At 39.0% G+C, this 15,721-nt stretch overlaps 1 protein-coding gene across 4 annotated transcripts in view; it reads right to left on the reverse strand.

The window, feature by feature from the left end:
- Positions 1 to 709: 709 nt before the first annotated feature.
- Positions 710 to 15,721, reverse strand: part of tafa4b (TAFA chemokine like family member 4b) — a 44,843-nt gene continuing 29,831 nt past the window's right edge. For all 4 annotated transcript variants that reach the window (XM_041980646.1, XM_041980648.1, XM_041980645.1 and 1 more), the window contains exons 5-6: positions 4,253 to 4,377; positions 710 to 1,658 (exon numbers count right to left, since the gene is read on the reverse strand). In XM_041980646.1, coding sequence (XP_041836580.1) covers positions 1,647 to 1,658; positions 4,253 to 4,377 — 137 coding nt within the window. In that variant the 3' untranslated portion in view covers positions 710 to 1,646. The remainder of the gene's footprint in view (positions 1,659 to 4,252; positions 4,378 to 15,721) is intronic.

Below are 15,721 nucleotides of genomic sequence, written 5' to 3' on the forward strand. Positions count from 1 at the left end.
AGAGCTGGAGAGTCAGCGGCTCAGCTCCTAAAGATTTATCATTGCTCACAAGGCAACAAGTCTGAAAGCAGAGGTTCTCTGTCATGGTGTTGGGCGTGGGAGGCTCCAGCAGACTAACCCCTGGGCACACTGACCCTACACATTCAAACATTAGAAAAGCAGAGTTATACCATTTGCAAAAGGATGCTGCTATGTGTCCATGAGAGAAAACTTCATTTGGAAAGCAATACAGAAAACAGCTTCATTCTCATTGAAACAGAGAAATTGAGACACACAGTGTGAAACAGAATGTTGGTAAATTGTGCAGAAGAAGAGACAGAAGAGAGAGTAGAGAGGAGGATTAAAAAAAAGAGACAGACTAACAGCAGATATAAAGATGCTTGTTTGGGATGCAACACTTTTGTGCTGAGTGCAGCAATGATCAAATTATGAAGAAAACAAAAGGATATAAAGCTGGTATTATCTGCAGCAATTATTTCAGTATACCTCACTGAACCATTGATTATGTAGAACTGTGGATATGATCAATGGGAAATGTGAGCACAAAACATAAATCTCCTAATACAGAAAGCGAGAAAGAAACCTGTTCATGTCATTGTTTTCCTTTTTTTAAAAGAAAAAAAAGAAAAAGTGAGAGAGAGAATAAAATGATTCTAATAATTTGAAATAACATAAAGACAGCCTGTCCTTGTTCGAACATTTATGGACCTCCTTTAAACTGCTAACATAAAAGATGCTACAGGGTGAACAAAAACAGATCAAAGATATATAACTGTGAAGGCTGAACTGGTAAATGTCTTTGGGCATCATTGAGATGAATGAATCATACTTTGCTAGTCATATTGTACAAAGCTGAATGTATACAAATCTCAAGAGTCTGAGCCATTTCCAACAAATAACTACTCAGAATTAGTGTGGTATGATATACATATTTATCTACAGTACTTCCAAGTCTCAGACATTTTACAAAAGGCTCACCTTCAGTTTTATGTGACATCCACAGCAAATAAATAAATAATAAAAAATGGTGCTATCTAGAAAAACAAAACATTCCCAAATGGTTTTGACTAGTGCAAATATCTTACATGAATTTTTAATATGCTGTGATGATCCTACTGCAATGATCCTAATTAGAACTGCAAAATGACTCCTGCAAAACACTCTTCATGGTTGTGACTTGACCCACAAGAGCAATTTGAAGCTAATTTGCTATTTGCTAGTTATGAGTTGCTATCTGTTTCATTGCCCCCAAATCCTCTCCACTTTCTAATATTTTAACTTCTACATACTGACAACAGGTCTGCATTGTATTCAGCCAAACTGTCAGCACAGCTTCTAGTTCTAACTTCAAAATGCATCATCAGTGTTTAGGATAAACCAGTGTCTATCATCTCACATTGTCCTTTATTAGAAAAGAGATCCTTTGTTGTCCATATGTACCCTGATTGTAGTCCGTTAGTCTTAAGTACAGTATATATGCTGCATGTGTGGCTCCAAAGGGCCTAAAGTTTTTAATGAAAACATTGTATCCCATATCCCAGCAGTCCTTTCCTTGATATTTTTTCCATCGTACTGCAAATATGTGAGTCATCCATCCTCCGTGTATGGTGAATTTCAGGTTTCCTCGTGGCTCAGCGGCTGTCTTGCTATCGTGTAACCTAGAAAGAAACAATAAAAAAGAAAAGAGAAGAGAATCAGTGTCACCGAGACATGTAATTACATTAACGGACTCAGTGTCTCACTTCCCACTCTCGTGATAAATGTTTCCATCTCTAAGAGACAATCAGAGGTCAGAGGAAAACATTTAAACTCAAACAATTTTCTCTCTATTTCTGGCTGTGTGTTTTTCTCTTCAGATTGAAAACGGCTTGTTTGCAGTCTAGCTTGCTGGCTGATTGCAGGGACCTACAGCTAGGTGCCACATGTTCTGAAGCTGTAATGGTTTGTTCACACTTTGGCAGTAAGCTGAAGAGGTGTAATTGGAGATGTAGAGAACTTTTTTCTATCACCAAAGCTCATTATTTCTGCATTTATTATAAACTGATATGTGCATAAATTAAAACCCCCAGTTCCCTTGCTCCAGTCCTATAAAAGCTATTGAAGTTAAACCACAGTGTGAAATCTGTGTGGTGTTTTTTGCTCTTCCTCGTTAAACAGTGTTGTGATGCTTCGGTCAGGCGGTCTGTCTATCGCTCTACATCCCGCCTACACTGTGTGGGAGTGAAAGAAAGATGGACAGATACAGATCATCACAGTGAATAAGATGCTGAGGTGGTGAAAGGAGGTCATGGGTAGAAAGAGAGATGTAGTCAAAAGAAGAAAGCGACAGAGTGCAGCCGTGTGAGCAGTTGCCAGGGAATCAATGTCTCAATGCAACTATTTTCAGTGGCATCTGCCATCAAGTCTCCAAGTAACTGTACCCTGACCTCAAAGCACCTTGCAAATGCTCAATTAATGTCTACCGATGCAGATCAGCTTGTTGGGGTGGGAGGGACAAAACAAAGAACAAAAGGGGAGGAAAGAGCAGAGATGGTAACATGCAACAGAATGAGGATAATTGTACCCATCCCTCCCAGAGTTGGTGTTAGGCTCAGGGTCATTAATTCCACTGCCTGTGACTGAGCCCAGCAGTGCTTCTGTTTCTCAGTCTACCCCACTCACCAATTTAATTATGACTCTTAATTGTACAGTCTCTGTGGAAGGCCTCAACCATAATGCATTCTAATGAATACGACAGATGTTGAGCTGTTGTGCCATCTCTTGAGCAATTACTCCTATGACGCCTGCGCCTCTTTCCCCTCCAACTGTTTCTCTTTTTATATTTCACCTGTGAATAAACAGCACCTGCTGCATCCCACAGCACGCACATCAGTGTGTACATACAGGCACCCAAGTTGTCAGTCCCGCAAATTAACTTTCACACTTCAACAGCTTACAAAGGGACGATGAAGGACCCTCATTTAAATCCATTTAACTCAACTGAATAGTGTCAATTTACTTGGGATCATGCAGTGGTTGTTGGAGGTACGGTGCATTTACATTATACATCACATTCACACACTGATGACGGAAGCTGCCATGCAAGGCGCTCAACCACGACCCATCAGGAGCAATTAGGGGTTCGGTGTCTTGCCCAAGGACACCTCGATATGAACTTGACAGGCCAAGGATCGCACCAGCAACCTCCAGGTTACAGGACGACCACTCTACCTTGCTGAGCCATGACTCCCCAAATAAAGTTCACCAAGGAGTTTGCTTGTTGATTCACACTCTGTTCTCATTTCTGCTGCTGATGATTAAGTTAGACCATTTTGTTGGCATCTTGAAGATCCAAACATTTGTTTATAAGAATATCTCTGCTTGCTAAGCCCAACTGACAACATCTTTTTCATTTACAGTCATTTCAAGTATGACAAGCAGCAGGAATCATCAAGTTGAAAGTTAACCCTTTAGGAGCCGGAGTTATTAAAATTTTCAAGGCATTCTGTAAATGAGAAAAAATTTTGAGTTTACAATGGCGGTAAAATTACTCATCTAATTTCACATTGTGGCATCACAGGTTAGCAGCTGTGTTAGATTCCATACCTTTCACTATATATGCGAGCCGATTCACTTGTCTTCCATCTAGCAGTGGAAAGTGGTAACAGGTTTCAGCTCTCTTTCTGGAGACATGGCCTGGTGCTTGTTGCAATTTTGCAACTTTGGCACTTAAAAGGTTGAATTATTAATTAAGCCATAATGTTTAGTAGAAAAAAAGGGAAAGAAACTGAATATTAAGGTCAATTTTGTCTGTATCAACGTGGAAGCAATGCATACGTGTTTCTGTGGGACTTTCTAGAAAATAAAAAATAAAAAATAAAATAAATTTTTGGGGGGATATTCACCATTTAATACCATTTAATGTGTCAAAATTATTATGCTGTGGTTTTCTGTTTCCTGGTATCTATTAGGGGTCAGAAAACTTCCATCAGATTGTGTTTTGAGCAAAGTTTTTACCATAAAGTGATGCAAAATGTCTCAGAAACTGTATGTACATGTCACGTTGGGCTCTACAGGGTTAGATGCTTTGTTGTTGCATACAAATAAAAATATGTCAAAGATTTCCATAACTGCAACTGACAAGATACATGAGAAAAGAAAAACATAATAAACAAAAAAATAACCATACAGACAAGAAATTCTAGGAAAACATCTGTGTATGAACATGAGTGCACCAATCCACATATGAGACATAGACTGGTATCCTTATTACCTTGGTGGTTTTGACTTTGTTGCCAGTACTGCACGACCAGCCAGTCAGGTCAGGCAGGACCTTACACTCCTCCCCATCCATACATGGCTGCATTTGGCACCACCACTTCTGGGCTACAATGGAGGCTGGAGCATGGACAGAAGATTTAGAAAAGAATGAAGATAAAAAAAAAAATCAGAACATTATTTAAAACACACACATCACCAGGACACCACACAAAGAGAACACCGGCTATTTCACTGCATCACAGTAAACAGTGAATCTGCGGCTAACGGAAAGTACATCACTGGTTTTAAAACATTTTTCAGCAATGTACCACCATGTGGAATCATTTTTCAGCCAAGTATTTCCTACCTAATGCAAAGCTATGAAGTAAACAGCCCTGTACCGTCAGTGTCTGGTTTATTAAAGCTTCTAACGAAACGCTTAGAACATATTTCAAACATGTTAAATGTCAATAATTCATGGCAAACCTTTGCAAGTCTTAAATACATTAAAGATGTCCTCTCATGTATTTCCGTCCAAGCTGTTGCAGAACAGAGACATATCAAATAAAAGCAACAAGTTGTGGATTTCCACTCAAATCTATGGGTTCATCCAGTTGGAGTGGAAACAATTCTCCAAGTTTTCCCACAACTGGTTTAAGACTAGTCATGTTTACATGGACATAAGTGCTCAGATTTATTAAAATAAAAATACTTCATGCAAACGCCAAATGAAACTGAATACTGAATATACATTTTGTTTTAAAACCTACATTTATTGATTTTACAGGATTATCAGAATGTTTACATGGAAAATATTTTTGTAATTTGTATTTTCTCAAGTACTTAAAGTATTTTTTTATCTTTTGTGTGTGTGTGTGTGTGTGTGTGTGTGTGTGTGTGTGTGTGTGTGTGTGTGTGTGTGTGTGTGTGTGTGTGTGTGTGTGTGTGTGTTTGTGTACTATACCAGTTATGACAACTTAATTTCCCATTGAGGATGAATAGTTATCTATCTATCTATCTATCTATCTATCTATCTATCTATCTATCTATCTATCTATCTATCTATCTATCTATCTATCTATCTATCTATCTATCTATCTACCTACCTACCTACCTACCTACCTACCTACCTACCTATCCACCCACCCCCTGTAGTGTCCCTCAGGGTCCTTATACCCACATTTGAGAAACAATGTCCTGAGAGAACTTAAAAAAAATCTGAACAAACTGATCAGAAAAGCTGGTTCTGTGCTGGGGATAACAGAAGCTGATGGAGCGGATTATACAGAGAATAATGATGCACAAGCTGCTGAAAATAATGGATTCACATCCTCTACAAAACACAGTAAGGAAACGTGTTCAGTGAGAGACTTCTTCAAGTCCAATGCAAGACAGAAAAGGTACTGAAGGTACTGAAGCTCATTCCTACCAGCAGCCATCACCTTCCGGAACAAGGCTTTATACTCTAATTAAATATTATTGTTTGTTTTTTTTTTTTGTTTTGTTTTTTTAAACACTGCAACATTGAAATTTCCCTCTGGGAAGAAGAAAGTATTTCTCATTTTCATTACATTTAATTCAAAAGTGATGAAACACTTCAAGATGTGAATGTCACTAGATGTGGAATTCACTACCAGTGCAGCATGATCAGCACCATGGACAGTACCTCTGACCAACGCCGTGGTTCTGAGTGAAGCCTCCGCTTGTCTGGGAATTACTGTACTATTGATGTGCAACATACTGTATCATCAGGGTAAAGCTAATCTCAATCTCCTGTTCTTTCAGGTCAGTTTGGTTCTCCTCATCTTTAAGCAAGTCTATAAATGTTCAGTGGGGTCGAGGTAAGGTGACTGTGGAGGAAGGCAGCAGCAATCAGGACACTTTACTTTGGAATCCCTCTCTTTGAAAAGGTAAACCTGAGGGTGTTGCATATCTGTAAGGAAAGCTGTGTTAGTTGTCTCCTTGGTCAGGGTGGCAACAGTTTGCATGTGTGACAGACCAGTGAAACATTCCCAGGTTTGATGCACAGGTTTGTCACCATCTGCCCTGCTTCTCTCTTTCTGTCACAAATCTCTAACTTTTCCACGATCTACATTAAATGCTGGCATGTTATAGCCTACCTCAAGTGTTTAACCAAGTTTGCCCCTGAAGTTGTTTAGAGCTCAGAACCTATAAAAGTTGCATTCATTTCAAACAGGTTCTTTATCTGTGCTTTTATTTTTTTAATCTCTTAATGAACAAAGCTTGATATATTGATCTATTGATGGTACAACTCGGAATTTGGAAATAATCAGGCTAAACATTGAGAAAGGTCCTTTTTGCTTAGAGTAGTTTATCTGCCTCTATGTTAAGTAGCATTGGGATGGTGCTTTAAAAGGACATTTCGATTCTGTTATATTTGCTTGTTGATAATAAAATGATTTTTAATTTAAAATGTTTATATCTTAACTTCTTATGTTTTTCATTTGATAGTTTTTAAAAATAGTTTCACCACACTGTGCATGCCGGAGAACAAAACTGGGCCAGAGCTACTGTGTAGTTAAAATTCAGTTAAAAACCCAAAGATTTTCCATGTCTTACCAAGTGACATTCAAATCTCCCAGATTATCTGATCCACTGTCTAGACAAGAGGCAGCTTGACAGCTGAGAATAACTCAATTCCTTCTCTCCAAGTTCATCATCTATCCAAACTTCTGTCTCAATGGTGGCTCCACAGACAGATAAAAGAGCACACCAATTTCTTTAACTTCATTAACCTGCGGCACTGATGATGTTCAGAAAGAAATTTTGATCTCTGGTGACTATTGTTTGCAGCAAAAGGAGGTAGAAAAGCTGCTATTGTCAGGAAAATGGGCTCTCATGCAGAGGAACATGGTGAAATCCTCTCAAGCTTCGTGTAGTAAGAATACACTGACTAAAAGAAAACGTAAGAGAAGGCAGGAAGACAAGGCTTAAATAAAAGGTTTTCAGAAGTGAAACATCTTTGTAGTGAGGAAATGAGCTGAGAGGGGAATCAGGGGAGGCAGCGAGAAGGATGGAAAGGAAAAAGGCCATTTGAGGATGACTATTACTGAGCACACTGGAAACAGGCAAGAAAAGAAAGCTAACTCCAAGCTGCTATATGACTAAAAAAAGAAAAAGAATGGATACAACTCTTACAGCTATCAGGAGGCATAATGTTGAACACACCGTTATGATGCATGAGCTTAATGGCAGTAAGTGCTCCCAAAAACCAATGGCTGTGTAATGCTCGTTAATGTGGCCATTACAGTGTAGACAACAGTGCCCTGCACTCCTAGAGTGTTATATAGAGCTAATAGGCATGGCCTTTGAGTGATATTATGCAGTTAGCATTCCCTGCACCTTAACTCATGTTTTATTACTACAAGGGCAGGGCAGGCATGACTCATAAGAACCATACTGTCAAGTAAGAAAATGGACAGGCCTGGCACGGGGTCTATGACGTCATGCATAATCCTGATGTTAGACAGCATTCAAAGACTAGTATCAACAGGTCAATGATAGTACAATTAAAGAGGTCATGACTGACCCGCAATCATGGTCCCTGAAAAGCATCTTGCACTCTTTTAACTGTGACCCTTAATGAAGATCCATTGATTCACAGAGAGAAAGGTGGGAAGGTTAAAGGCCTCACTGAAGATGACATTAGATAAGTGTTCATTTTCTTCATCTAGTGGGTCTTCAGATGGTACACAATGCTGCTGGCACATGTTAACATACACACATTTCTCTGGTTTTAGTTTCCTCCATTGTCCAGTTTAAAATAATTTTGTCTTAAATGTCTCCATGGTCTAGCACCACCCTACCTTGCTGAGCTTCTACACCCTCACACACCTTGATCACATGGTTGATCAGCTGCTCTTGATGGTGCCGAGAACAAAGCGTAGCTCTGAAAACATCGGATCTTTATGGTTGTTGGTCCCAGATTGTGGAACGACCTGCCTCTGAATATCAGACAGGCATCCTCCTTCACTGATTTTAAGCGTCTTCTTAAAACTTACCTGTTTTTTGGCTTTTTGACACTCTTGAAATGTTGACAGTTTGCTTCTTTTTTATATCTGTCAACTTGTCTTATTTATTTTATTTTAGTGTTTTTAATATTTTGATTGATTTTATTATCTGTGCTTTCATTCTTCTGTGCAGCACACTGGCCCACTATGGTTGTTTTAAGGAGCTTTTAAAAAAAAAATAATAAAAAAAAGTTGGATTGCATAAGAGGCTCTTAGCATGAATGAACAGCTAAAAATCTATTTTGCATTAACAGTATCAGTTTTTCTTTCCCCATTTTCAGTCTCAAAAGACTGAAAATGACTTGGATAAATTAGATGATTTGTTTTCTTGCCTGGAGTTTGAGGAGAAGATTCAAAACAGAAGAACTGTGAATCTGCCCGAAATTAAACTCTCTGAGGTGTTGTTAAGGTTTTGGTTCATGTGCATAAAGGTCAGAGTGAGCAAACAACATATAATGATGTTATGGAAGATTTCAGCTGATTATTTCTTAGCCAGGTAATGTGGACTCTGCTTCACTGCCAACTCCACAGTGCTGACTTCAGGCCAAACAGAGCCAGCCAGCACAAACCCCCATGTGAAACTACAATATGTATTATTTTCTGTTTTCCACAAATCAAACAAGATTTAACCCATAAGAACCTGATGTGACATATTTGTTACATACAGTTTCTGAGATATTTTGCTTCAATTTATGGTGTAAACTTTGCTCAAAATCCTGTTGAACACAATCTGATACTAGTCTTCTGTCACCTAGTAGATACCCAGAAGCAGAAAACTACATAACACATGGTAATAAATAGTAGATATCCCTCCCAAAAAAATGTATTTTTTTTGTTACATTTTGTTAAAGGGCCAAATAAAGGCCTCATATTTAAAAAAAAATTGGACTTTTCTTACCACTTTTTCCTGGCTCGGACCTTAATGGGTTAATGTACAAACCTAATGAGTGAGCTTTAGCAGGTTGGAAACTGATAATAGTGCCTTCAGACAGCACAGAGCAAGCTATCTCTTAAATTAGAGTATAGAGTTCCTCTGAGTTTCTTGGAGCTACATCTATTAAAATGTGCATTTTGCATTTTACTGCTGCATTTCATCATCATCATCATGGTGGCTCAAGTGCAGCAGCTATTCCTCGCTTTAGGTTTGTCCTTCATGCTGTAACACTTGCTTAAGAAGGAAAACCTAAAAAACAAACATGACAAGTCTTATTTATTCAGTTGTTTTTAAAAATACAAATAATCTAATCTAACGTTTATGACTTTTCACTTTGCTTTCCTGTTTTTATGTGAAAGTCAGACTGTATATAAGAGAAGTTCTTAAAAAAGGAAGAGGATAAAGTACCCTGAAAATGTGTATAACACACGAAGCACTACTCAGCCAAGCCACTATAATTGCATCATTCTCATTAAGAGTCTGCATTTATATTCACGAAAGGTGCCTATGTAAATGACGAAGGTTTACAGCTCAGGCGTGCATTTCATCACACTTATTCTCAGCTCATTACAACTGAAGCTGCACTCAAAATGGCTTCCTTTTAAGTTGTCTCAAAAACTTTCAGCACGAGATCAGCCGAGGGCAAACGTCTAGACAGGGCTTTGCTTAGGGTGCAGGTGATTAGGCAAGACAAGGGACTGAGGCTATGTTATTCCCCAGGTTGTCTCCAAGTCTCTGGGGCTCTCTAAATAAGGTCTACGGAGGTTTCACGCCACGAGGCTGCCTGCAGCTCCGTCTCTCTTCTTAGTGATTATTTCACGTCAATCTGGTGCACAACCGAAAAATGTCACTCGCTGCTGGTTACAGTAGTTATGACTGCAGCTTTTCATACTTGTGTAAGAGCAAGCGTGTGCAGAAGGAGCTGGCATCCCTACTCGGTTTCAGATCATTTCTCTCTGTGCCACTGCTCACACTGTCATTGTAATGTTTGTGACATCAAGTGGACAAAGCTGAAACTGCAGGTGCATTTCTCAGCTGGGTGTGAAAGCAACCAGTAGCGGAAATGATGCATTGATCAGATTTCTGTGCCTAAATATAAAACTTCATGTTCAGTTACAGCTTGTTAGCAATCAACACTTTAAGAATGCAAATTGTCTTCCTCACAGGTGTTTTATGTTTATATATAATTAAGTTACAACCACATGGAAAGATACTGAGGTTAAAAACAAAATGACTAAAAGTCAAGACATTCAGGCAGCTAAGTAGACAAAAACATGTATATACACCTAAAATATGTGTATTCTATTAACTGAGGCCGACACTTCAGTCTTTCTTCTGAGGTAGAAAATGCAGCATCAGCTCAGCAAACCTACTGTTCCAACCAGTAATATTACAAAAAAATATATTTATGATGAAACTGAAAAACTCTCCAAGATCAAAGGGATTTTCTCACCTCTAACCCTTTCATCTAAAGTCATTCAAGTGACTTGATAAAGAATAGTAGATTAGCTTTTGATATAACAAAACAAATTCATTGACTATATATCCTGTTTTATAACTCCAGTGTAGCCTGTCTTGATGTGAGGCAGGGCATGCTAATACAATATGTGCACTCAGGCATGTTACTTTGGGAGTGTTTCCCCATTAATACTTAACAAAGGCTCCTTCTGAACTTGCTCAGCAAAGCAACTGGGAGCATAAACTATAACAGGAAGTTTTCTTTTGTGTCCCTGGGTGTCTTTGTGCAATTGCCTGTCACGTGTCGTTCAGGTACAAGCATAATAAAGAATCAAAAGCCATTGGTTTCAGGTCATCACTATTTAAAGGGAAAAATGTGTACCTCAAAACACATACACAAACATATATACACATGCATGGAAAGGCTAAGGACAGACCCAGAGGAATGAATACCCTCAGGCTTTGTAACTGTTCCGCTCAGTGATCCTGGAGTGCAGAAGCAGTTGGAAAGCAGCATCCATCTCTTTCTACAATGATTTACTAACGCTCTGTATCTCTGCACCCTCAGCTCACATATCCATGCTAGCACACCCAGGTATGCATGACGAGAAAGCCCAGGTGGAAAGAGCACTGGAAAAACTGTCAGAAAAAAGATTAGACTTGGTGAGCAGTTGTGCTCATCCACAGGAACAGGCTGAGAAAATGACAAAGGCATGACATGAAGGGAAAGATAGTAAACAACAGCTGGTAGATGTGTGTTGAAACACTAAACTACATTTTGCGGAACAGCAATAAAACACAGTTTGTCTGTCACCCTGTCACGCACCAAGCAAAATCCACTCATAGCCGCTTTTATCAGGTCACTGTTCTTTGTTTTCTCCCCCCCTCACAAAACACATGTTAATGACATTGTCTGAGGAAGGATGTAAAATCCTTCTTTCTCACTCTAAAAACAACTCCCCATCACACAATTTCCTCTGTGTGAAAGGTTACGCTTTGACTCTGCTGTATTTTAGAGAAAATATTGTACTTTTTACCTTGCTACATTTATCGCATGGCTGCCTCTCCTAGTAGGCCTGACAATAATCGCACAGAGGTTAATTTAATGTGTCATGTTATGAAAGTATCACTTAATTTTGTTCCTTTAAGCTTTGCATATGTGGGCCGCAAAATTAAAATGTGCTCTTTATCTGAATGCATCAGTGCTTTGACACTTGGTAAGTAATTTTTCATGAGTACCTCTACCTTCTGATGATCTTTTACATGCTTCTTTTCTTTAAGAACATTTATAAATGTAGAATTTTGCTCTAAATGGAGTTATTGAGATCACTATGCTGACACTAACATTTACATTAACAAAGATTATGAGTAATATAACAAGAACATTAACTTTTTTCATATATATATATATATATTACATATTGTCAGATTGTATAGCATGCACATCACTGAGCAATCATTGCACTGTGGCTTTTTATATTTATTTTAGTTTATTACCGATTTTGTTTTTTTACTCATGGTAAATAGATGTGCACAGCATCGGATGCATGTACGACTGCAGTTCACTGCCATCTTGCACATGACAATCCAAACAACTTAAAACTTAAAACTTGCAATGCACTTAATTCTGGGGTGAGTCAGTTCTCTATTTCTTAACTGCAGCTTGTACAAAAAGCAGCTTCACATCTATTAACTGGCCCACACAAGTATGAGCACATCACCCCGGTTTTATTTTCTCTTCACTTGCTCCCCGTTCCCTTTAGGATTCATTTTAAACTGCTTTTATTTGCTTTTAAGTGTTTGAATGGTGTTGCATGCTGTACCTCTCTGAGCTTCTCCGTCCCTATACACCTTCTCAGTCTTTCAGGTCAACTGGTCATCTCCTACCGTTTGTGCCCAAGATAAGTCAGGAGCTCAGAGGACCGGGCCTTTGCAGTGGCTGCACCTAAACTGTGGAATGAACTGCGTTTGTACATTAGACAGACCTCATGTTTACCTGTCTTTGAATCTCTTCTTAAAACCCAAAAGCTCACTCTGGCCTTTGGCACAGCAGAATGTATTGACATTTTTATTTTACTTTGGTTAATTTTATTTATTTCATATGCTATTTATTTTACTGTTTTGATTGTTTTTACTTTAATGTTTCACATTGTAGCACTTTTGTCAACTTTGTTGTTTTAAAAGTGTGTTATAAATAAAGATGCAGTAATAACAGCAGCCAAATTCATCTAGGAATTAATAAAGTAATGTCTAATGAGCAACTGTTCAAACGTACAAGCTAGAAAACTGAGCCTGGGCAGTTTTACAAATGTTTTAATGGAGGGGTTATGCAGGTAAATATCTCTAATAATCGACACCTCTATCAGTGGTCAGAGTCAGGAGGATCCAGGGATACCCCCCACATTCACCTTAGAAACACCATGAGGGTCCAGAAAGAAGTGAAGCCCAAGATAGTCTATGATAGGAAGAGTAAATCCTTCACTATAAACCTCCTTCATCTCCATGGAAACTAGCAGGACCTTCATGGTTCATTTCAAACAATGGCAGTCATCGGAGAACACATTAGCAAAGATTTAAGAGCTGGAATCAAACTTTTCACCACAAAACAGCAAAAGTACAACATGATTTCTGGTCCTGGCTGCTAGCTCCAGAGCGTCTGTCCCACAGTGATGAGACAGACATCTTTGTAACCTCTGCTTTCATGTTTGTGTGGTTTGGTTGAAGTGGAGAAATTAGCAGAAGCTCTAGAGTGGACAGAGCTGTTCTCATGGTTTTCTTGAGGTTTGATTTGTGTTGTTAGAGTTGGTAGTGTTGGCTGTGATTTTGGGATGCTACATGTTAGGATTGATGCTTGTTGTTCTTCTGCTCTGCCCTCATCTCATGCTGTCTGCTGTACAAAGGGGCTCTTGTGAAGAAGAAGTCGTGCATGGTGTAATGTAGAATTTTTTTTTGTAATAGCTTGAGCAAGCCAAGCATCTTCCCAACTAGCTTTACGAGCTTCTTTTTTTGTTTGTTTGTTGGCAGTTATCAGTTGTCAAACTGTGTCAAAACAGTTTGTCTCTGTCAAACTCTACACCCTAACATTTACACATCACTTTGCTGTACAATTTACAGCTGTAAATAGGCTTCAATCATACATGCCAGCACTATTAATTATAAAACGAAATAAAAAAGAAGCAGGTCTGGGGCTAATCGTAACAAACAGAAATCATGTGAAAAAGTGTGACCCACCATGCAGCAGCCAGCTTTAACCATATAGTTGTTTTTCAGTCATCATCAATAATGTAGCTCCATTTACACTAAGGCTTTTCTACTAAGGCTGTCTACCGAGAAGGGAATGTCTCGTTCCATCAGTTTTAAAGCCTAAAAATGTGAGAACAGCATGTGCGGATATGTGTGCATTAATGTGTGTGTGCGCGCTGGAAAATGTTGCATGGGGTTAGATCTTTTGTTACTCTGAACTCAGAGGTCAAGTGTGACTCACAAGGTAAGTGCTGCTGAGCACTAGATTTCATAGTGAGAGGTGGTGAGATATGAATAGAAGATAAGAAAAACACCATGACTCATGTGGAAGAAGAAAAAAGGCTCGTTTGTGTATGTGTGATTTGTGAGAAGGAGAAAAAGTCATTAAAACCATTGTGAAGAATTTATCATTGACTGACTTTCAGTGAAACGGTGAATCTATTAGCTTCTAATCAGTGTCATTTCTTCCTTAACAAGCTCTGCCGAGTCTTCGATTTGAACAAACAATGGCAAAGAATCAGGGCAACACCTCTTCCAAAAGGTTAGCAAAGTTTCACGTGATTCCTTATTTCGTCTGACTTTCATTACAAAGCCAATCATCTTTGCTATGGTTGCCTGGTTTTATCATTATCAAGCAACAGTTTCCATCTAGGAACTCATCAAAAAGGTTAAAAAACAAATCTACTTTCTTATTGGGTGAAAATAGTGCTGAAATGAACCAGTGGATATGTTTTGACTAAATCATTTCAGTGGGTAAAGCACCTTCTACTGGGCATATAAAGCAACAGCAACACAGTGACTGAAAGTTTGCAGGCTCACTCTAAATCAGGGTCCAGACCTCGAGGTGTCCTGCAGGAACTCAATGTGTCTCTGCTCCAACACACATGACTCAAATTAATAAGTTACTGTGAAGAAATTCATAGGCTGTTGGATCCATTTAATTTGAGTCAGGTGTGTTGGAGCAGGGACACATTGAAAACCTGCAGGACCTTGGTCTAAAGGGTCTGGATATTGTGATCCCTGTTCTAAATGGACAGTTGAGATCACATAACAAGAAAAATACTTGGATTCTTAATGTGAATAAAACCAACATTGAAAGCCAGGTAAATGCATGCTGAAAGGCAAAGAAAATGGCTTTGCTTGTCATATTTATTATCCATATCTTAGCCATATCTTAAATGACTGTAGAAAATTACTGTAAAATTAATATGAGATCTAATAGGCCTAATTTTTAGATATTGCAAGTATGCTGTTTTAATTCATTTCCGTGCTGTGTCACCATTATGAAAAGTGTATAAAACTGTAAAAAGGGAGGGGCAGACTGTTCTAATTTAGTTTATAGTAAAGTAAGCACCATCCATTCAGCCGTTACCTACGTCTACTTATGTCAATGCAGGGTCACAAGAGGGGGCAACAACTGAAAATCTGATCAGTTTCCATCCCTCTCGTCTGACCTTAACAGTTTGAACAACCCCGTGTGCTTTGGAGAGTCACTGGCCCTACTCGCATACAAGACAACCATGTATCTTCCACTGGCGGGTGGCTAACGCAGCATGATCCGATCAGGTTGGCTGACGATGTGTGTGTGTTTGATCTCAGCAGAGTGTCTGTGGATGATAGGGGTCAGTGACACTGCTTGTTTCTGGCTGGGCCGGAGCTCACAAAGCAGACAAACGGGTGTAACAAAGGTCTATGAAAACGACCCACAGCTTTCATCTGTCCATCATCTCCACAGCCACTCATGCACAGCAGGCATCAGCGCACACAGATGTGGTTACACATGTGTATGTTTGCTGTGTATGTGTTAGCAGAGTTC

The sequence above is a fragment of the Melanotaenia boesemani genome, chromosome 3, assembly GCF_017639745.1.
Source record: "Melanotaenia boesemani isolate fMelBoe1 chromosome 3, fMelBoe1.pri, whole genome shotgun sequence".
NCBI classification, from domain to species: domain Eukaryota; kingdom Metazoa; phylum Chordata; class Actinopteri; order Atheriniformes; family Melanotaeniidae; genus Melanotaenia; species Melanotaenia boesemani.